The sequence below is a fragment of the Lynx rufus genome, unplaced genomic scaffold, assembly GCF_022079265.1.
Source record: "Lynx rufus isolate CCGP_SWC_20201006 ecotype Redwood Valley unplaced genomic scaffold, mLynRuf1.p SCAF_1, whole genome shotgun sequence".
In the NCBI taxonomy this organism is placed as follows: Eukaryota; Metazoa; Chordata; class Mammalia; order Carnivora; family Felidae; genus Lynx; species Lynx rufus.
In genome coordinates this window covers 22,741,280-22,757,128 of record NW_025814823.1, presented here as the reverse complement: position 1 = coordinate 22,757,128, position 15,849 = coordinate 22,741,280, and the positions used below count along the sequence as shown (strand labels likewise).

General features: G+C 36.4%; 2 protein-coding genes across 11 annotated transcripts in view; one reads left to right on the top strand and one right to left on the bottom strand.

Annotated features, from left to right (window-relative positions):
* Positions 1-12,968, top strand: part of RB1 (RB transcriptional corepressor 1) — a 178,997-nt gene extending 166,029 nt beyond the window's left edge. Inside the window, exons 24-27 of one of the 5 annotated variants that reach the window (XM_047079672.1) lie at positions 1,067-1,097; positions 2,917-3,059; positions 3,569-3,618; positions 10,948-12,968. In XM_047079672.1, coding sequence (XP_046935628.1) covers positions 1,067-1,097; positions 2,917-3,059; positions 3,569-3,618; positions 10,948-10,970 — 247 coding nt within the window. In that variant the 3' untranslated portion in view covers positions 10,971-12,968. Of the gene's footprint in view, positions 1-1,066; positions 1,098-2,916; positions 3,060-3,568; positions 3,619-4,280; positions 4,465-6,244; positions 10,107-10,947 lie in introns of those variants that run through there. The other 4 variants (XM_047079691.1, XM_047079663.1, XM_047079701.1 and 1 more) reach the window with 4 other exon arrangements.
* The window catches only part of RCBTB2 (RCC1 and BTB domain containing protein 2), a 49,948-nt gene continuing 46,669 nt past the window's right edge, over positions 12,571-15,849 (bottom strand). For all 6 annotated transcript variants that reach the window (XM_047079711.1, XM_047079727.1, XM_047079732.1 and 3 more), the window contains one exon: positions 12,571-13,822. In XM_047079711.1, coding sequence (XP_046935667.1) covers positions 13,682-13,822 — 141 coding nt within the window. In that variant the 3' untranslated portion in view covers positions 12,571-13,681. The remainder of the gene's footprint in view (positions 13,823-15,849) is intronic.

The window sequence follows — 15,849 nt, the reverse complement described above, 5'->3', positions numbered from 1 at the left end:
CAGCATTATTTACAATATCTAAGATATGGAAGCAACCTAAGTGTCCATTCATGTATGAATGGATAAAGAGGATGTGGTATATATGTACAAGGGAATATTATGCAGCAGTTAAAAAGTACAAGATTATGCCATTTGAGACAACATGGATGGACCTAGAAGATACTCTGCTAAGTGAAATAAGTCAGAGAAAAACAAATACCACATGATTTCACTCATAAGTGAAATCTAAAAAAAAGAAAGAAAAGAATAAACAAAAATCAGAATCAGACCTATAAATACAGAGAACAAACTGGCGGTTGCCAGAGGGGAGGGAGTTATGGGATGGGCAAAATGAGTGAAGGGGAGTGGGAGATACAGGCTTCCTGTTACAGAATAAGTAAATCGTGGGAATAAAAGGTACAGCATGTGTAGTGACACTAGTGATGATAGTCTGTGATACTGTAATAGCAATACATAGTGACAAACAGTAGCTAAGCTTGTAGTGAGTATAGCATAATGTATAAACTTGTTGAATCACTGTGTTATACACCTGAAACTAGTGTACCCATAATGTGTCAACTATACTCAGACAAAAACAAAAGAACATAAATTATATGGTTCAAACAAGGACAGACTAATAGAGATTTCTGATTCTAAGATATATGACAGACTTTATATCAGTAGAAATCTTAATTCGAATACTGATTATTTAATACTATAAGTTTTTGCCAAATGTTAGGCAAATTTTTAATGAGAAAATGTGAAAGAAATTTTAATTGTTATCTTACGCACTGATTTATGAGAATTAAATATGGATAAATTAAAATTTTCCTTTATCTTCTTTAAATGTGGACAGTGGCAGAATATAGTCTTTCAGTCATGTAGTTCTTTAAAAATCTAAGAGACCAGTTCAGTGTATGATTAGAGTAGCATTGTTAGAATAAGCCACTGATGACTATAATTTTGTTGTGGTTCTGGGGTAGAGCAAACTTTTGATTTGGTATTTCTAATAGCTTAGAATGATGTATGTTCATCTCTGCACAGTTATATATGATTTTCATTACTAATTTGTATTTTATCTTGACAGAATCTTAGTATCAATTGGTGAATCATTTGGGGTGAGTATTTTCTTTCTGTAAAATACAGGAGCATGCATTGTAACTATAAAAGAAATTGCAGATTTCTGTTAACTTGAATTAACAAATGCTATTATTCAAACACCTCATCAATGCATATTGCATAGAATTTAGAAAGAAAGAAAGAAAAATAGATTTATTTTCAAATCACATTTAATTTCAAATTATACTCCTAATTGGTGAATTTCAAAGTGGTTTTTTAAACATCCTTTGAAATTATATAATACATTACATAGATTTTTCTAAGCCATCAGTTCCTTGTCACTTGAGCCTCTACATGGAGCCACTCATTACAACATGGCATCCTGCTTCCCTCGGAGCAAGAAGAAAGAGAGAGGTATAGAGCAAAATGGAAGTCACAGTCTTTTTGTGACTAATATTGAAAGTGATATTCCATCACTTTTGTCATATTTTTGTCAGAAGCAAGGTAACACTAGGTCCAATCCACACACTCAGAGAAGGGAGTATTACACAAGCGTGTAGAAACTAGGAGGTGGGGATTCATGAGTGCCATTCTAGAGTCTGCCTACCCACTGCCTCAAATGAAATAACTAGAGAAGGATGGTGGCTTGTATACTAAAAGACTGAGTGTTAAAACATATGTTGCAAGTAGTAAATGCTGTGGTATTGAGCTCAAGTTAGGGTATAGCTATCAGGCTTCACAAAAGAGATGTGGGACCACATAGGAAGAGTTGGATCTGGATCCGAATAGAGTAGGGGGTCCTCAAACTTTTCTGCTTGCTGTAACCTCTAAAAGAATTGAGAAAATGTTACAGGTACTTATATACTTTAAAGCTGATAACTAAAAATCTTATCATAAATTTGATATGTACACAGGATGTGCTCTAAATATATTTTCCATCTAAACTTGTTTTTGCATTTAGTTTTTAGAAAATTACCTCATTTAATTTTTGGAAAGTAAAGCTTAATTAACAGAGCTAATCCTCACTGTCAGATCAGTCAGACTTAATATTTCTATCAACAGTCTGACTTCATTTTTTAGTTCAGATGAACACGTTCATACACATCCCTGAGGTAATCGCCTGCTCCAGTTCTAAATTAGACATATAAGAAATAGAATTTTTCCGTGTGTTTGTCCCTTGGATGAAATAAGTTATTGTGTCCCCTTCGGTACTTATTACCAGAGCTTTCTTTACTTTGCTGTGACAGGATTCTCCCTCAAGAGATGTATATCGCAAATCATCTCCAGTAATAATGAATGGGCTCAAAGTCGTTTGATATTTGAATTTTTATTTAAAAACTTAATGAATTCGCATTTCAGTAAATATTGTTATCAGTAATGGTTTAAAATATATAAACTATATGACTTGTCTACATAATACCCACAAAGCAAATCCAGAATTATTATTGAAAAGATATTTCACTTCTTATTAGACTCTTGTGATAGTCTCTTTGGTCCTGTTATGCCCTCAAACAAACAAAACCCATAAGGTTCCAGAAAGCCATTCTAACTTTACACACTTCTGAGAAGTAGCCTTGGTTTTGTGTGTGGGTGGGTTCCCAAAATGAGGAACCAGGATTTTCAGAGTAAGTCAGACTTGTTGGAGGAAGGCGAGAAGCCTCATGGGGAGAGACAGGAGGGTATTTAATTGGGGCAGGGTAAGTGTAGTTACACTGATTCTAAGATTTTTCATATCTCATTTGGTGCAGTAAAGCAGACAATGAAAATGCAGGTATTACCCCAGCTGATTTTTGACACCCCTCAGACTACAGTTAAAGGTTGCTGACTGCAAGATTCTGGCATTTAATGATTTAAAATAAAGAATTCTGTAATTTGTAGACTTCTGAGAAGTTCCAGAAAATAAATCAGATGGTGTGTAACAGTGACCGTGTGCTCAAAAGAAGTGCTGAAGGAGGCAACCCTCCTAAACCGCTGAAAAAACTACGCTTTGATATTGAAGCATCAGATGAAGCAGACGGAAGGTAGGAACAGGTTTGAAATGGTCCTGTGGAGAAGCCCGAGTGCAGCTGTGCTCCTGACTTCCACCAGGCCCTTTTATGCCAATTTCATTTGGAAGTTGTGAACATTGCTCAAAATCGGTAGGAATGTATCCCAAAGTTAAAAGCACCATATAAATCATGTACTGCCTACTGAAAGTCATTGAAAATATCGGCTACTAGCAATCTGATGTTTTTTCATGTTTTTTTATAAAGCTATTAATAAAAATTTGTTATGATTAACATTAGACTTTTTAAGTGCTTACTCTTGAAAAATATTTACTGTGTTTTGTAAGACTCACTGACAAAATACAAAAAGGTTCTAAATTTGTGATGGTTATATTTTAGATGTTTTTTGTTTATAAACTGTTGAAATTAAAAGTCACTCACTAAGAGTGTGAAGTAAGTCGTTGAAATCACCATAGTTATTAAAAATTTGAGTTTTCCGTTTATCTGTATTCATGTGAAATGTTTTGTCTTTTTTAAATCTGCAGTAAACATCTCCCAGGGGAATCCAAATTTCAACAGAAACTGGCAGAAATGAGTAAGTACTTATCATTTCACCTTATGTAAGTATGAAACATTGTTTATCTTGCAAAAGGCCTTTTCTTGTTTTAAAGGAATAAATACATATAATTCCCTAACTTAGCACACTTGCTTATACACTGAAGATGCAATTCAATCAAGTATGTACTCTTTACCCACAGACATTTGTGGATTAGATGTATGATGCAAAGTGAAGGTCATCTTTACTCTTTCTAAAATCTTTAGTGTAGAAATACTAAGAAGTGAAACCACATCTTCAACATGAATGGCTAGAAATACTTCAGGAGAGCGAAACTATAATGAGGAACTCTAAGAGTGTTGGATATAAGGAAAGGTTTTTTTAAATAAAATTAGCATATATAAACATCATCCCCCTTATTTGAAGAATAATTTTTTATCCTATTATGGAACTTCTCTAATTTGCAAGTTTTAAAAATTTACTGTCAAACAAGTTTTCCATTGCTGGAAATCAGAATTTTGATAAAGAGCACCAAATCATTTTCCAGATTACACAGAGTGACATAAATCGGGAATGTTAAGACAAATGGGATTCTATCCTCAGCCACTCTAAGACTATAAAAGATTAACCTAAGTATAATAAATGGAAACTACGTTAAGAAAAAGACAAACATGTACTGACTGCTACTGGTTGTCCTGCAGAGATAACTGTGGTAGTTTAAGTGTGACACTTCCTGATAATCTGCCAGATCCATTGACAAGAAATATAGCTGGTATGGGGAAAGAAGACACATACTTCAGAGATAAGTATTAAAATTCTTGGGGCATCTGGGTGGCTCAGTCAGTTAAGCATCCGACTCTTGATTTCTGCTCCGGTCTTAATCTTGCGGTTGGTGAGTTTGAGCCTTGTATCAGGCTCTGCACTGACAGCATGGAGCCAGCTTGGGATTCTGTGTCTCCTTTCTCTGCCCTTCCCCTGTTCACATGCACAAGTTTGTTCTCTCTCTCTCTCTCTCTCTCTCTCTCTCTCTCTCATTCTTTCTCTCTCTCATTCTTTTTCTCTCCCTCCCCCCTCCCTCTCTCTCTCTCAAAAATAAACAAACAAACATAAAAAAAAAACCCTATTATTCCTAGGTCATAGGACATATCAATAAGAACAATACCAATTGAAATGTGACTTTTTAAAAAAAAGGCTTTCTCTAAACATGTGTCTGTCAATACGAAGTATTTAAACTATAAAGTATTTAAAAGAATGTTTTTGGGGGCGCTAGGGTGACTCGGTTGAGCATCCATCCAACTCTTGACTTTAGCTCAGGTCGTGATCCCAGAGTCGTTGGATCAAGCCCCACGTAGGTACAGAGCCTGCTTAAGATTCTCTCTCCATCTGCCCCTTTCCCCTGCTCACATGCACTCTCTGTCTCTCTCTAAAATTAAAAAAAAATAATAAAAAAAACAAAAAGAACGCTTTTGATTGTTTAAAACCTTATCTATGTGTTATTTCAAAGAGTACAATTAAAACTAAATATACCAAGAGTTTAAATTTTTTGGTTATAAATAAATCTTTTTTGTATTTTACATCAACTGACACACACCTATTTTAACTTTTAAGTAGTTGTGGCATTTCCCCTCATTATGTGAAAATAGACATGAAGTTTATGACCAAAATGAAGCTTTGAAAACATTTGGAGGCATTTGGAAGCTCACAAATACGCATTTTAAAAGGAGCAGAAAGCTGTAAAAACACACATATTTCCTTAGAGAAGAGTTCAGTTGCTGTTGTCAGTACATTTTCCAGTGGCACACTCAGCTGTGATGGTGAATTCTCAGTGCCAGGCTAGAGTTCAGGACCTTTCTGAGGCTGGAAAATTGGGGAGAAGCAGCAGGAATGTTAACCCCTAAGGCTAAGGAATTCTTCAGTTTTCCTCAAAGACTTGAATTGCATTCAAAGAAGACCATCAGACAGTGCTAGATTGCCGAGAGGGGGAAGACTGAGAATTCGTATTTTCTTTCTTTTCCAAATGCGAATTTGTTTCCTCTTTATGAAGAGCTTCTGCCCACCACAAAAATCAAGTTAAGAATTTTTAAATAACTTAAAAGAAGTTTTCTGGTTTTGGCTGTGTTGTAACTAATACCGTACTTTTAAAATGTTCATGTCCAAATTAAATGAGCTGCCAGCTGACGTCTTTTCGAGGTATCTGCAAGCACAAGGGAATTACTTGCTTGGTGACGAATACCACTCACTCCAACAGATCATTCTCGGCCAGGCCGGCATTCGGCTGGGCCACAGGGCCAAACCCAGCCTCAGCATCTCTGGAGCGGTGGTCTGCAGAGCTGGGCACGCCTGCAAGTATGCGAGACCACCTCTTGGTACATAGAGAAAATACTAGAATCTGTTTTTATCTCCTCTGTTTTTGATATTTGGGCTGTGTGTGTTTTATAACTTATCTACAAACATAGATGGTATACACACACACCATACATATTTTGGTGGTACATACTTGGGAAAAAAATGTACTGATAGAAATTATATGATAAAATTTTGGAAACCACTGCTTTGCCAGGCCCTGAACTCCATCGATTTGGCACAAGCCTAACGTTTATGGCAGCCCTTTGTCAACGCATCCAGCACCATCAGTGCTGTTAACATTTCTGCATCCTTTTTCCAGCATCTACCCGAACACGAATGCAGAAGCAAAAAATGAACGATAGCATGGATACCTCAAACAGGGAAGAAAAATGAGGATCCCATGACCTCACTGGGCACCGTATACACCTGTGGCCGCATTGTCTCTCACAGAGCAGACTGTGTGACTCTCCCAGGTTCTGTTTACGGCCACATTGGATATGATCTTCAGCTCTTTTTACGGATATTGGATCTCGAGTGTGCAGATGGGCTTGCCTGTGCGTGCAGGGGATTCCTAAGCCACTTGCAACGTCGTAGTCAGTAGAATATACATTGTTATTGCACAAGATTGAAAATCTTGTGTAAATACTGCCATTTAGAAAGTTGTAGCAGATGTTTTCATTTCCAAAATATAATTGCTGTGCTCTACAAATGGCAAGGATGCCCTGGGAGGGGCATCCCAGCAACCCAGGCCTATTTGAGTACTTTGTCTTTTCTTGTGGCATATATGTGATGTTTGCTATTATTTTATTAATTTATATTTATATATTTTTTAATTTAACATGAACGCCCTTAGAATATGTGTCCTGTCTTCCAAATGCAATTTGGCTGACTACTTCCCCCTCACCCAAGTGATCCTGAACTCTTCTGCTAAAACAGATATTAGAAACTAGAAAAACAAAATTACTAATTTTTACACATTAGATTTTAGTTTACTAATGGAATTTGATGTACTGTGTGCTTGTTTTATAAATTTTAGTTTTAAAATACAAGCAGAAAGCAGAGTATAAACAAATGATGTTGTCATACTACTGATACAGATTTCATACCTCAGGACTTGTAAGAATTTATTGATCCTTTTCTCCATCCAACTCCTGCTTTAAAGTGAGGGTTATTAATAGTACTCTTGGTTTTTATAAACCATTCAGAACCCCAAATTCAGGAAGTACCCATCTAGTACTTGGAAAATAAAGTGTTCAGCTAGAGCTTTGCCATAGAGGGCCCTAAGACAGGATATCCCAAGTGCACTTTCTAATGTTTCTGGGTCCGAAGAATCAAGACCTAAAATAATTTTACTCCACAGACTGTTAACTATAGGAGCCTTAATTTTTCTTTCTTAGAGGTTTGTTTAATTGCATCTCAGCAATTATTCTGCCCTCCTAAACTTGGGAAGGGGTGTGTTTTCTCGGGAATTGTACATGTCTTCCATGTATCTTTTGAGCTGGCAATTGTCTATTTATCTTTTTTTTTTTTTTTTAAGTCAGTATGGTCTAACACTGGCATATTCAAAGCCACATCATTTCTACTCCAAAATTGCAAGTAATCAAAGGTCTTTGGGTTAGGCATTCATGTTTCTATCTGATTTTGTGCAAAAGCTTCAACTTAAAACAGCTACATTAGAAAAAGAGGCGCTCCCCCCCCCAGCACCTAAAGGTGTATTTAAACTATCTTGTGTGATTAACTTATTTAGAGATGGTATAATTTAAATTAGGTGATATTTAAGGTAGCATCAGCTAGCTTTTAGGAAAAATCACTTTGTCTACCCAGAATTCTTTTTAAAAAGAATTCTGGTCTTATTTGTTAGAAAATGACATTTTATTTTGTGCTCGGTTAAGTTTCAAACTTGTTATCTTGATAACAAAGGCACTAGAAAGCTTTCTCCCATTTCCTCATTAGTTTCTGCATGAACATCATACAAATCAGTTAGCTTTTAGGTCAAGGGCTACCATATTTCTGGGTCTTTAGCTAATAAAGGTTTACGTTAGAGTTAGTGCCAGAGTTTTAGGAACTTCAGAGATCATATATTGAGATTACTTACATAAGGCTTCAGGTATTGCTTTATTGCTTTTTTGTATTGGTTAAAACTGTACATTTAAAATTGCTTTGTTACTATTTTCTACAATTAATAGTTTATTTTAAAATAAATTAGTTGTTAAGAGTCTTCATGGTCTGATGTGTTCTTTGTATCAAGTGCACTAATGTTCTCTTCTCTATCTGGCTTCTCTCCTAGTGCCTTGTCCATTGTTAACCTTCCATTGGCTTCCTATGCTGATGATTCCCAAATTTATTTATCCAGCGTGACCTCTTTGTGGAGGTCAAAGCCCTCAGGCAGTGGGACTCCCCGAATTCTCAAAACATAAACCAAAATTAAATCAAGATACCTTGTTTCTACCTCGGTCTTTCCCCATTTTACTAACCACTTACTTGGTCAAGTCAAAATCTTAAGAGTCATTTATCAACTTTTGTCGAGACCATGGTTTTAAACTTCTAACTGGTCTCCTTGTTCCCTTTCTATCCTTTATAAAGAGCAAAATTGATCCCTTTAAAATAGAAATTCATTTACATTGTTATTCAAGTATTGACAGTCCTTGTCACAGCCTGTGGCATGGCCCCATTCACTTGCTCTTCCTCCTCCTCTGCTACTTTCTCCTGCTCCTTGTGCTTCAGCCACACTGACCTTTTCTCTCCTAATATCAACCCTGGCTTTTCTATTTGCTGTTCCTTCTGCCTGGAGTGCACTTCCCCCAGAATTTTGCACAGGTGATTCCTTCCTGTCTTTCATGGCTCAGCTCACAGGCCTTCCCTCGACCACACAAGCTAAAAATCCTTACTCTGTATTGTGTCACTGTCCTCCAAGAGCGTAACAGCATTTATCACCATTGGAAATCGTCTTGTTTGACCTACCTATTGCCTGTCTACTCATCCCTGCATCAAACTCCCTCTGCAAATGGGAAGCATCAGCCTGGCTGCTCTTATAGCTCTAGCACCTAAAAGAAACTCATACGTGGTCAAAAAAGAAAAAAAAGAGAATGTATATTTGCATATTTTTCCAAGTATATGGAAACAAATAATATTCCCTTCCTCTTTTAATAGGTCATGTACTCAGTACCCACCATATTCCAGGCACAGTTCTAAATGCAAGAGATACAGCAATGGGTAAATAAAGCTAAGATCCCCATCTCTGTGGAGTTTACCTTCTAATTGTAGTTTCAGGGAAAGAGAGGAAGTGAATAAACAAATACATTGTGCAGAAAAACATAGCAGGGAGTGCTAGGGAAATAGGTGGTCAGGGAAAGACTCACTGAGGTGGTATTTGAGCAAAGCCTGCCAGGAGGTGAGGGAGTAAGTCATGCAACGATGGGAAGACACCCAGTGGAAAAGCCAGTGCGCCGAGATGGGAATACGCCTGTGTGTTTGACGAACAATAAGGCGTCATAGAAAAATGGACAGTCGTAAGAGGAGTAAAAGCAAGAATCTCTCGTCATCTAATGCAAAGTGTATGTTAAAGGCCTTTCCTCCCAAACATCCTATTTGTGTCTCACAGGTCCACAGTCTTTTCCTGCAATTCTGAGATCCAAAAGGCTTAAAAACCCAAGCGGTCTGTGCGTTTGTTTGGTGGCAAAAGTCACGTGACGTCAAACGTGTCTAAACTGGCATAGAGCTATTTACAGCCTTTTATCCTACTTAGTAGGAATACTCTTGTTTCACTACAAAAAAATATTAATACGTTGATTTTGGGAATCTAACCTAGGCCCTACTCAGGTATTACATATTAGGTGGTATAGGTACTAAACTCCAAAAACGGGACGACATGTATCTCATACCAAGGGTTTCAGATAAGGGATTATCTTGAATTTCAGTAATATGATTTCTCAAAAACAGGGTGGAAAGTGGAATTCTCTCCTTCTAGAACAGCAACATGTTTGTTCCTGAAGGAAGAAAGGCAATCACACCTCAATGGACTGTATTTATTTTGGGATCTTACATGAAATGCATCTCTTAGGTCAAAGCAAAAAGCAGCCTTTAGGATGCTAAAAGTTTTTAGTCTGGATGGTAGAAAATTGATCACTTCCAGGGATCTAGCATTCTTTTTTTTTTTTTAATTTTTTTTTTTCAACGTTTATTTATTTTTGGGACAGAGAGAGACAGAGCATGAACGGGGGAGGGGCAGAGAGAGAGGGAGACACAGAATCGGAAACAGGCTCCAGGCTCTGAGCCATCAGCCCAGAGCCCGACGCGGGGCTCGAACTCACGGACCGCGAGATCGTGACCTGGCTGAAGTCGGACGCTTAACCGACTGCGCCACCCAGGTGCCCCAGGGATCTAGCATTCTAATAATAAAAACTCTTTAGAATAAAAAGAACAAATTCAAATTCATTTACTGATTTATTTCTCATTACAGTTTCTTGGTGCAAACGGTGGGGAGGAAGAACCTATATGTTGTAGTTCTAGTACCATCTGGATGATTTCATAGAAACTTGCCTCTCAAAGCATATTTTTGTTTTTCATTTTTGTGACAGTGTACATGGTATTGGTAACAATTCATTCAGTAGAATTTTCCTTTGGACTAAATATGTATTTTATGGGACAACAGGAAACCTTACCTTTAGAAATAGCATATTTCTACCACAAGTATAGTGTCTTACATAGAAATATATCTTGGTAATGCTGACAGTGTCTGGGATTTAAAACAATCTTAGTATGAACCTGGATATTCTCATAAATCTTTTTTTGTGTCTGTTATTTTGGGAGTATGCTTATATACTAGCATTGAAATATAAAATAATGACAATTTAATATGAAAGTTACGTTTATTCCACAGACTAACATCACTTACTTTCTCAATAGAAAACATCATGATTTTAACTGCATTTAGTGAAAGAAAATCAGTATGGTTTACGTTTTTATGCTTTGACAAAGACTGAATTGAAAGTAACAGGTATGATTTATCATTTTTCTTTACAGTTTTCCCAGCCCGTCTGTTGTAATAATAGCATGGGGAAGGCTAATAAGACCAAAAAACAGACAAGACTATATAGTTTTTGTTGTTTGCTTTTCATTATCACTGGTCAGGAATCCTGCCTCTAAATAAAAATCAAGTCTGGTCCATAATGACTGGCAATTTTTCAGGTCTCAGCTGAAAAATGACTCAGGTCAGTACATTAACCTTTACTCTTAAAAAGCTTTAAATGATATCTTCACAAACCTCTGTTCGCAAATGACCATATTCTTGTAAAATCTTAACCTTTCTCTGTGTAAGGTGTATTGGAATTATGCTGGAAGCACTAACTCACTGAACTTCTTGTGTGAGCAGAGAGGAAACAGAACATAGGGAAAGAAAATCTAAGATTAACTTCTGTAAAATGAAGGATCCATTAATTTATGATGTAGTGTCGTTATAGAAAATGTCCCTTTTCCCTCACATATCCCTAACTGAACAGCAAGGTTTCTGGGGCTCTACACTCATCTGTTAGAAATAAAGGAAAGAAAGTGTTATCCTCTGTATAGGAGTGTTGATGGCAAGCCTATCCTCCAGGATGAGAGAGAAAGCTCTGTTTTTTTCAGAGATGTATCCATGGGACTCATCCGTCATCTCTCAAACTGGTCTATGAGCCCCTTCTTTGGAATCCCAGATTTTAAGGGTTAAACGGTGATTCTCATACTTGGCTCAATATCAGGATTACTTGGGAAACTTCAAATATACTGAATTAGAATCTTTGGTAAAAGTTCCATAGATTGTTCTGTTGTACAAAGAGATAAGAACTGAGAGATATAGCAGCACAAACCTACACATAACAGAGCTTAGAAAATCTGGGTAAAAATCCATGCAGCCCTTCTTAATAACTTGTACCGTGGCAGCATGGGCTACTGACCCATTGTGGAGTTTGGTAAAAGGCAGGCCATTTTTTCATACCTCAGTAAACTCATCTGTTCCCTTTGAGTGTTCCAGTTTTTACATGAAATGACTTCATATAAGAAAGAAGCTTAAGACCCTGTCAGAAATAGGCAAGAAAGGAAGAGAAGGTTTCGGAAGACCTTGTGAAGATGTAAAGGCATTGGTCCGTTCCAGCTAGCATTGGAAGGTGAGGAGGAGAAGTCAGCAATGCAGGCTGCGGTTGTCTAAATGCCTAAACTGACAGCTGTGGATAATAACCAGGTGTGAATGTTTCTTTGATAAATAAAACAGCAAATCTAACAAACAATGAAAACAAATGGTATATATGGCTAACTTCAAATAACAAATAACTGAATAAGACTATATAATTCCCAAAACAGGATTCTGATTAAGAACTAGAGGTCAAGGCCACTTTGCCTCTACCAGATAAGGTCTGCAAAAACAGATAAGCCAAGAGAAACTAAGGATTAAAAAGTGACCTCACCAATAAAGAGTAGTCAGAGGCAATAATATGAGCAGTAATTATGTTGTTTATATGCCATTTATGTTTTAGGGTGGGCTTTGCTATGATAGGTTATCTGAGTAACTACTTCCAAAAATAAGCTTAATCAAATGGATTTGTATAAATGTAAGAGATATAAAGTTGATATAATTTTGCTGCTTATTAGGGATTAAAAAAAACACAATTGTTCTATTATCTACAAATAAGCACTTTATTATCAAATAGTTCAGCATCAGAACAAGGTTTCTAATTCCAAAAGAGTTTTCTTTACATAATATCATATTGTGAAATACATACCATATTGTGAAACCCATGTTAGAGGAATCTGACACTACAGCCTACATCCCGTTCCAGTTTTTCTTTTGCAGTTGGGTAACTTGTTTTGACCGAAAAAGTATAAATTTATCTCATTCTTCTTAATGCTGTCCATGAAATGTAAGTATGAGTTCCTTTTCAGCTAGTACTTTATAATTATTCTGTGCCAGGTTAAGAGAACTGTTTTACAGTGACATAAAACTCCACTACAAGAAAAACACATAATCATTTTTACATACACAGGCAAATCTCTCAACACAAAAAGAAAAGACATTATGCAATTATGTAAGGCAGATGAGCCCAGAAATAACATTCATTCAAAGACAGTACTTCATATTCAGTAATCCCGTATGAGAAATTAATGACTCAGAGTAAATAGAAAATTAAAATTAGCCCTTGGGACTTTGACAATTAAATTGTCAAGGCTGTTTGTGAATTCTAATTAATGCTCTAAGTTAGCCACTATTACTTAGAACCAGGTACCAGAAGAATATGAACCTCAATAGTGATGGGCTGTCTCAAATTTGTTTTTGTGCAATTTGTTATACCTTCATCCAGTATTCCACAAATAAAGCTGTTTTCAGGGCATACGTAAGATTTGTAATAAATGGAGTGCCTATGTATGCAACGCACCATTCTGGATGCTGACAATGTACTGTCCAGCTCTCTATGTGATATCAGTCTGTTAAGAACAGAAATTTGGCCAGGATAGCATACTTAGACCAATGTACCAAAAATGTCCAACTTAAGGGACGTGAAAGAGGAAATGGTAAATAAGACATTTTAATTTCTTTTCCCTTGACCTTAGTCACATCTGATCAGAGCACGGAATGCCTTGTACAGTAAACTTCAGACTTCAGCACAGGGCAGACTGACCACCACCTTCTTTTGACAGAACGTAAGTATTCAGTCAATTAAGGAAAAGTCATCCTCCGGCTTTTGCAGGGAAAATGGAAATACCAAAAATTCTTTCTTGCAGATGAGGATCAATTTTTAAAGGCTCCAACTCTGCTTGCTTTGCTGATAAAGTTCTTCAGAAGATCATGGTCCATTTCTGCAAAGCCTGAAGTTTGTGTTACTACAGTCAAATGATTTATGCAAAACCTGAAGCAGAATTCTTCTAAATCCTAGGAACAAAAACAAAAAATGCTTTAATAAATTTGTATATCCCAATGCAATGCAACACAGCATGAAAATTCCCAAGACACATAGGAAGGGACAAGCATTTGAAAGCCAATAGGAAGAACTGTTGGTACAGCAATACCTAAAGAATAGTTATAAAACTGTACAGCTAATGTGAATCTATGCTTGTAAACATTTAAATAACAGAGTAAAATATTCAAGTTCCTCCATACCAGCCAGTGCAAAGAATCAGATTTTTTATTCTCAGAAATAGGCACTACGTACCTTTCTCTAGTGACAGTATTTGTATTGTTCATTCCACTGTCAGTATTTGTTAAAATACTCCCCTTTTATATTCCCCTAGGAGCTGAAATGTTTCTAGATGAAAAGAGTTTCTACTATATGTTAGGTACTACCCTAAGGCATTAGGTCTATGATTGTGAGCAAAACAAAGCCTCTGCCTTTCCTCAAGGAGCTTACTTTCTAGGAAACAGAAGGCTGGAAGGTAACCATACAAATAATTGACATAAATATGGAATCTGAAAAAGTCTTGAAAATGAAGCCTAGTCCTGGCAGAAACACTGTGTGCCCACGGCCTCATCACTGGAGATTAGGCGCCAGCCTCCAGTATTATCACCATGACTTGCACAAACTAGCGAAGAGTTTGGCCTAGCCATGAAGTGTTCTGCATGTTGTAAGTGCCCAATATATTATTATGTTAATGAAAGACATTCACTATGCTTTTAATATCAATGTTTCAAGGTGGGTAAGATTTTTTTTAAATGTTAAGGGAAAAAAGAAAATCTAGTGTTTAGAGAAATATACATCATGTAACGAAAAAAACAGAAGCAGCTGTATGAAAATGTTAATGTTCTCTGGTTTGATGAGTCATCTCCTTCCTCATACTTTTTTGTATCTTCCAAATTTTCTTTAATAAGCAGAAAAGAAGTTACAAACTTTTTTTTGCCCACCACTAAAATGTTCCTGTTTTTTGACCAGAGAGGATATCCTTATAACAAAAGGAAATCGACTCCAAGAAGAATGGGCTGCTTCCTAAAGATTTAGCTCTAAGACAGGTTTTCTTTCCTTTCTTTATTGTCAAAACAATACACAGTCACTGTAGAAAGTTCAGAAAAAAACAAGCAAAGATAGGAAATAAAAATCATCCATAATTCCACCAAAGATGACCTTTGAGTATATTTTTCAGTCTCTTTTTTTCTATGTAGATAATGAATGTCAGTCTTTTTAAAAACTGCTTTAAAAAAATTTTTTTTAAATTGATGCTTTTAAAAATGTTCATTTTTCAATTAATGCATTTTGAGTTGCTGCATAGTTTCATAGTATAAACATTCTACAGTTTAAAGAAACCTCTACTGTTCATGTTGTCTTTTTCTAATTTTTCAAAATTATAAGCAGTGTTGCAGTACAATTAGCCTTTGAAACTAAATCTGTCTGAATCCACGAGTACTTCCTTAGGACAAATTCCTACAAGTGGATTCCTTAAAGAAGTACACCTTTAAAGCTTTCAATACATTTGGTACCAAGTGCCTCCACAATGACTGCCCCAATGCACACCCTTAGCAGCTGTTCAGGAGAACACATAATATTCTGCGCCTGCATTATCTCTAAGAATATATTCCCCAGTTTCACAAGTGAAAAATTATACCTTAGTTTCATTTATATTTTTCATTTATTCATAAATCCATTTTGTTCTTTGGTCCATTTTACTTCCATCAAACTGCTAATATTTTCTTTTTGTTTTCTAAGAACTATATGTTAACTATGGTAAATGTGCTTCACCATATGCTGCAAATATTTTCCCCACTGCATCAACTTTTTAATTTTCTCGGTGGTAATTTCTGATGTCTAGATATGTTTTTCTTTCTGAAATCAGACCTATCAATCTTTTCCTTTTAAAAAAAAAATTTTTTTGGGGCGCCTGGGTGGCGCAGTCGGTTAAGCGTCTGACTTCAGCCAGGTCACGATCTCGCGGTCCGTGAGTTCGAGCCCCGCGTCGGGCTCTGGGCTGATG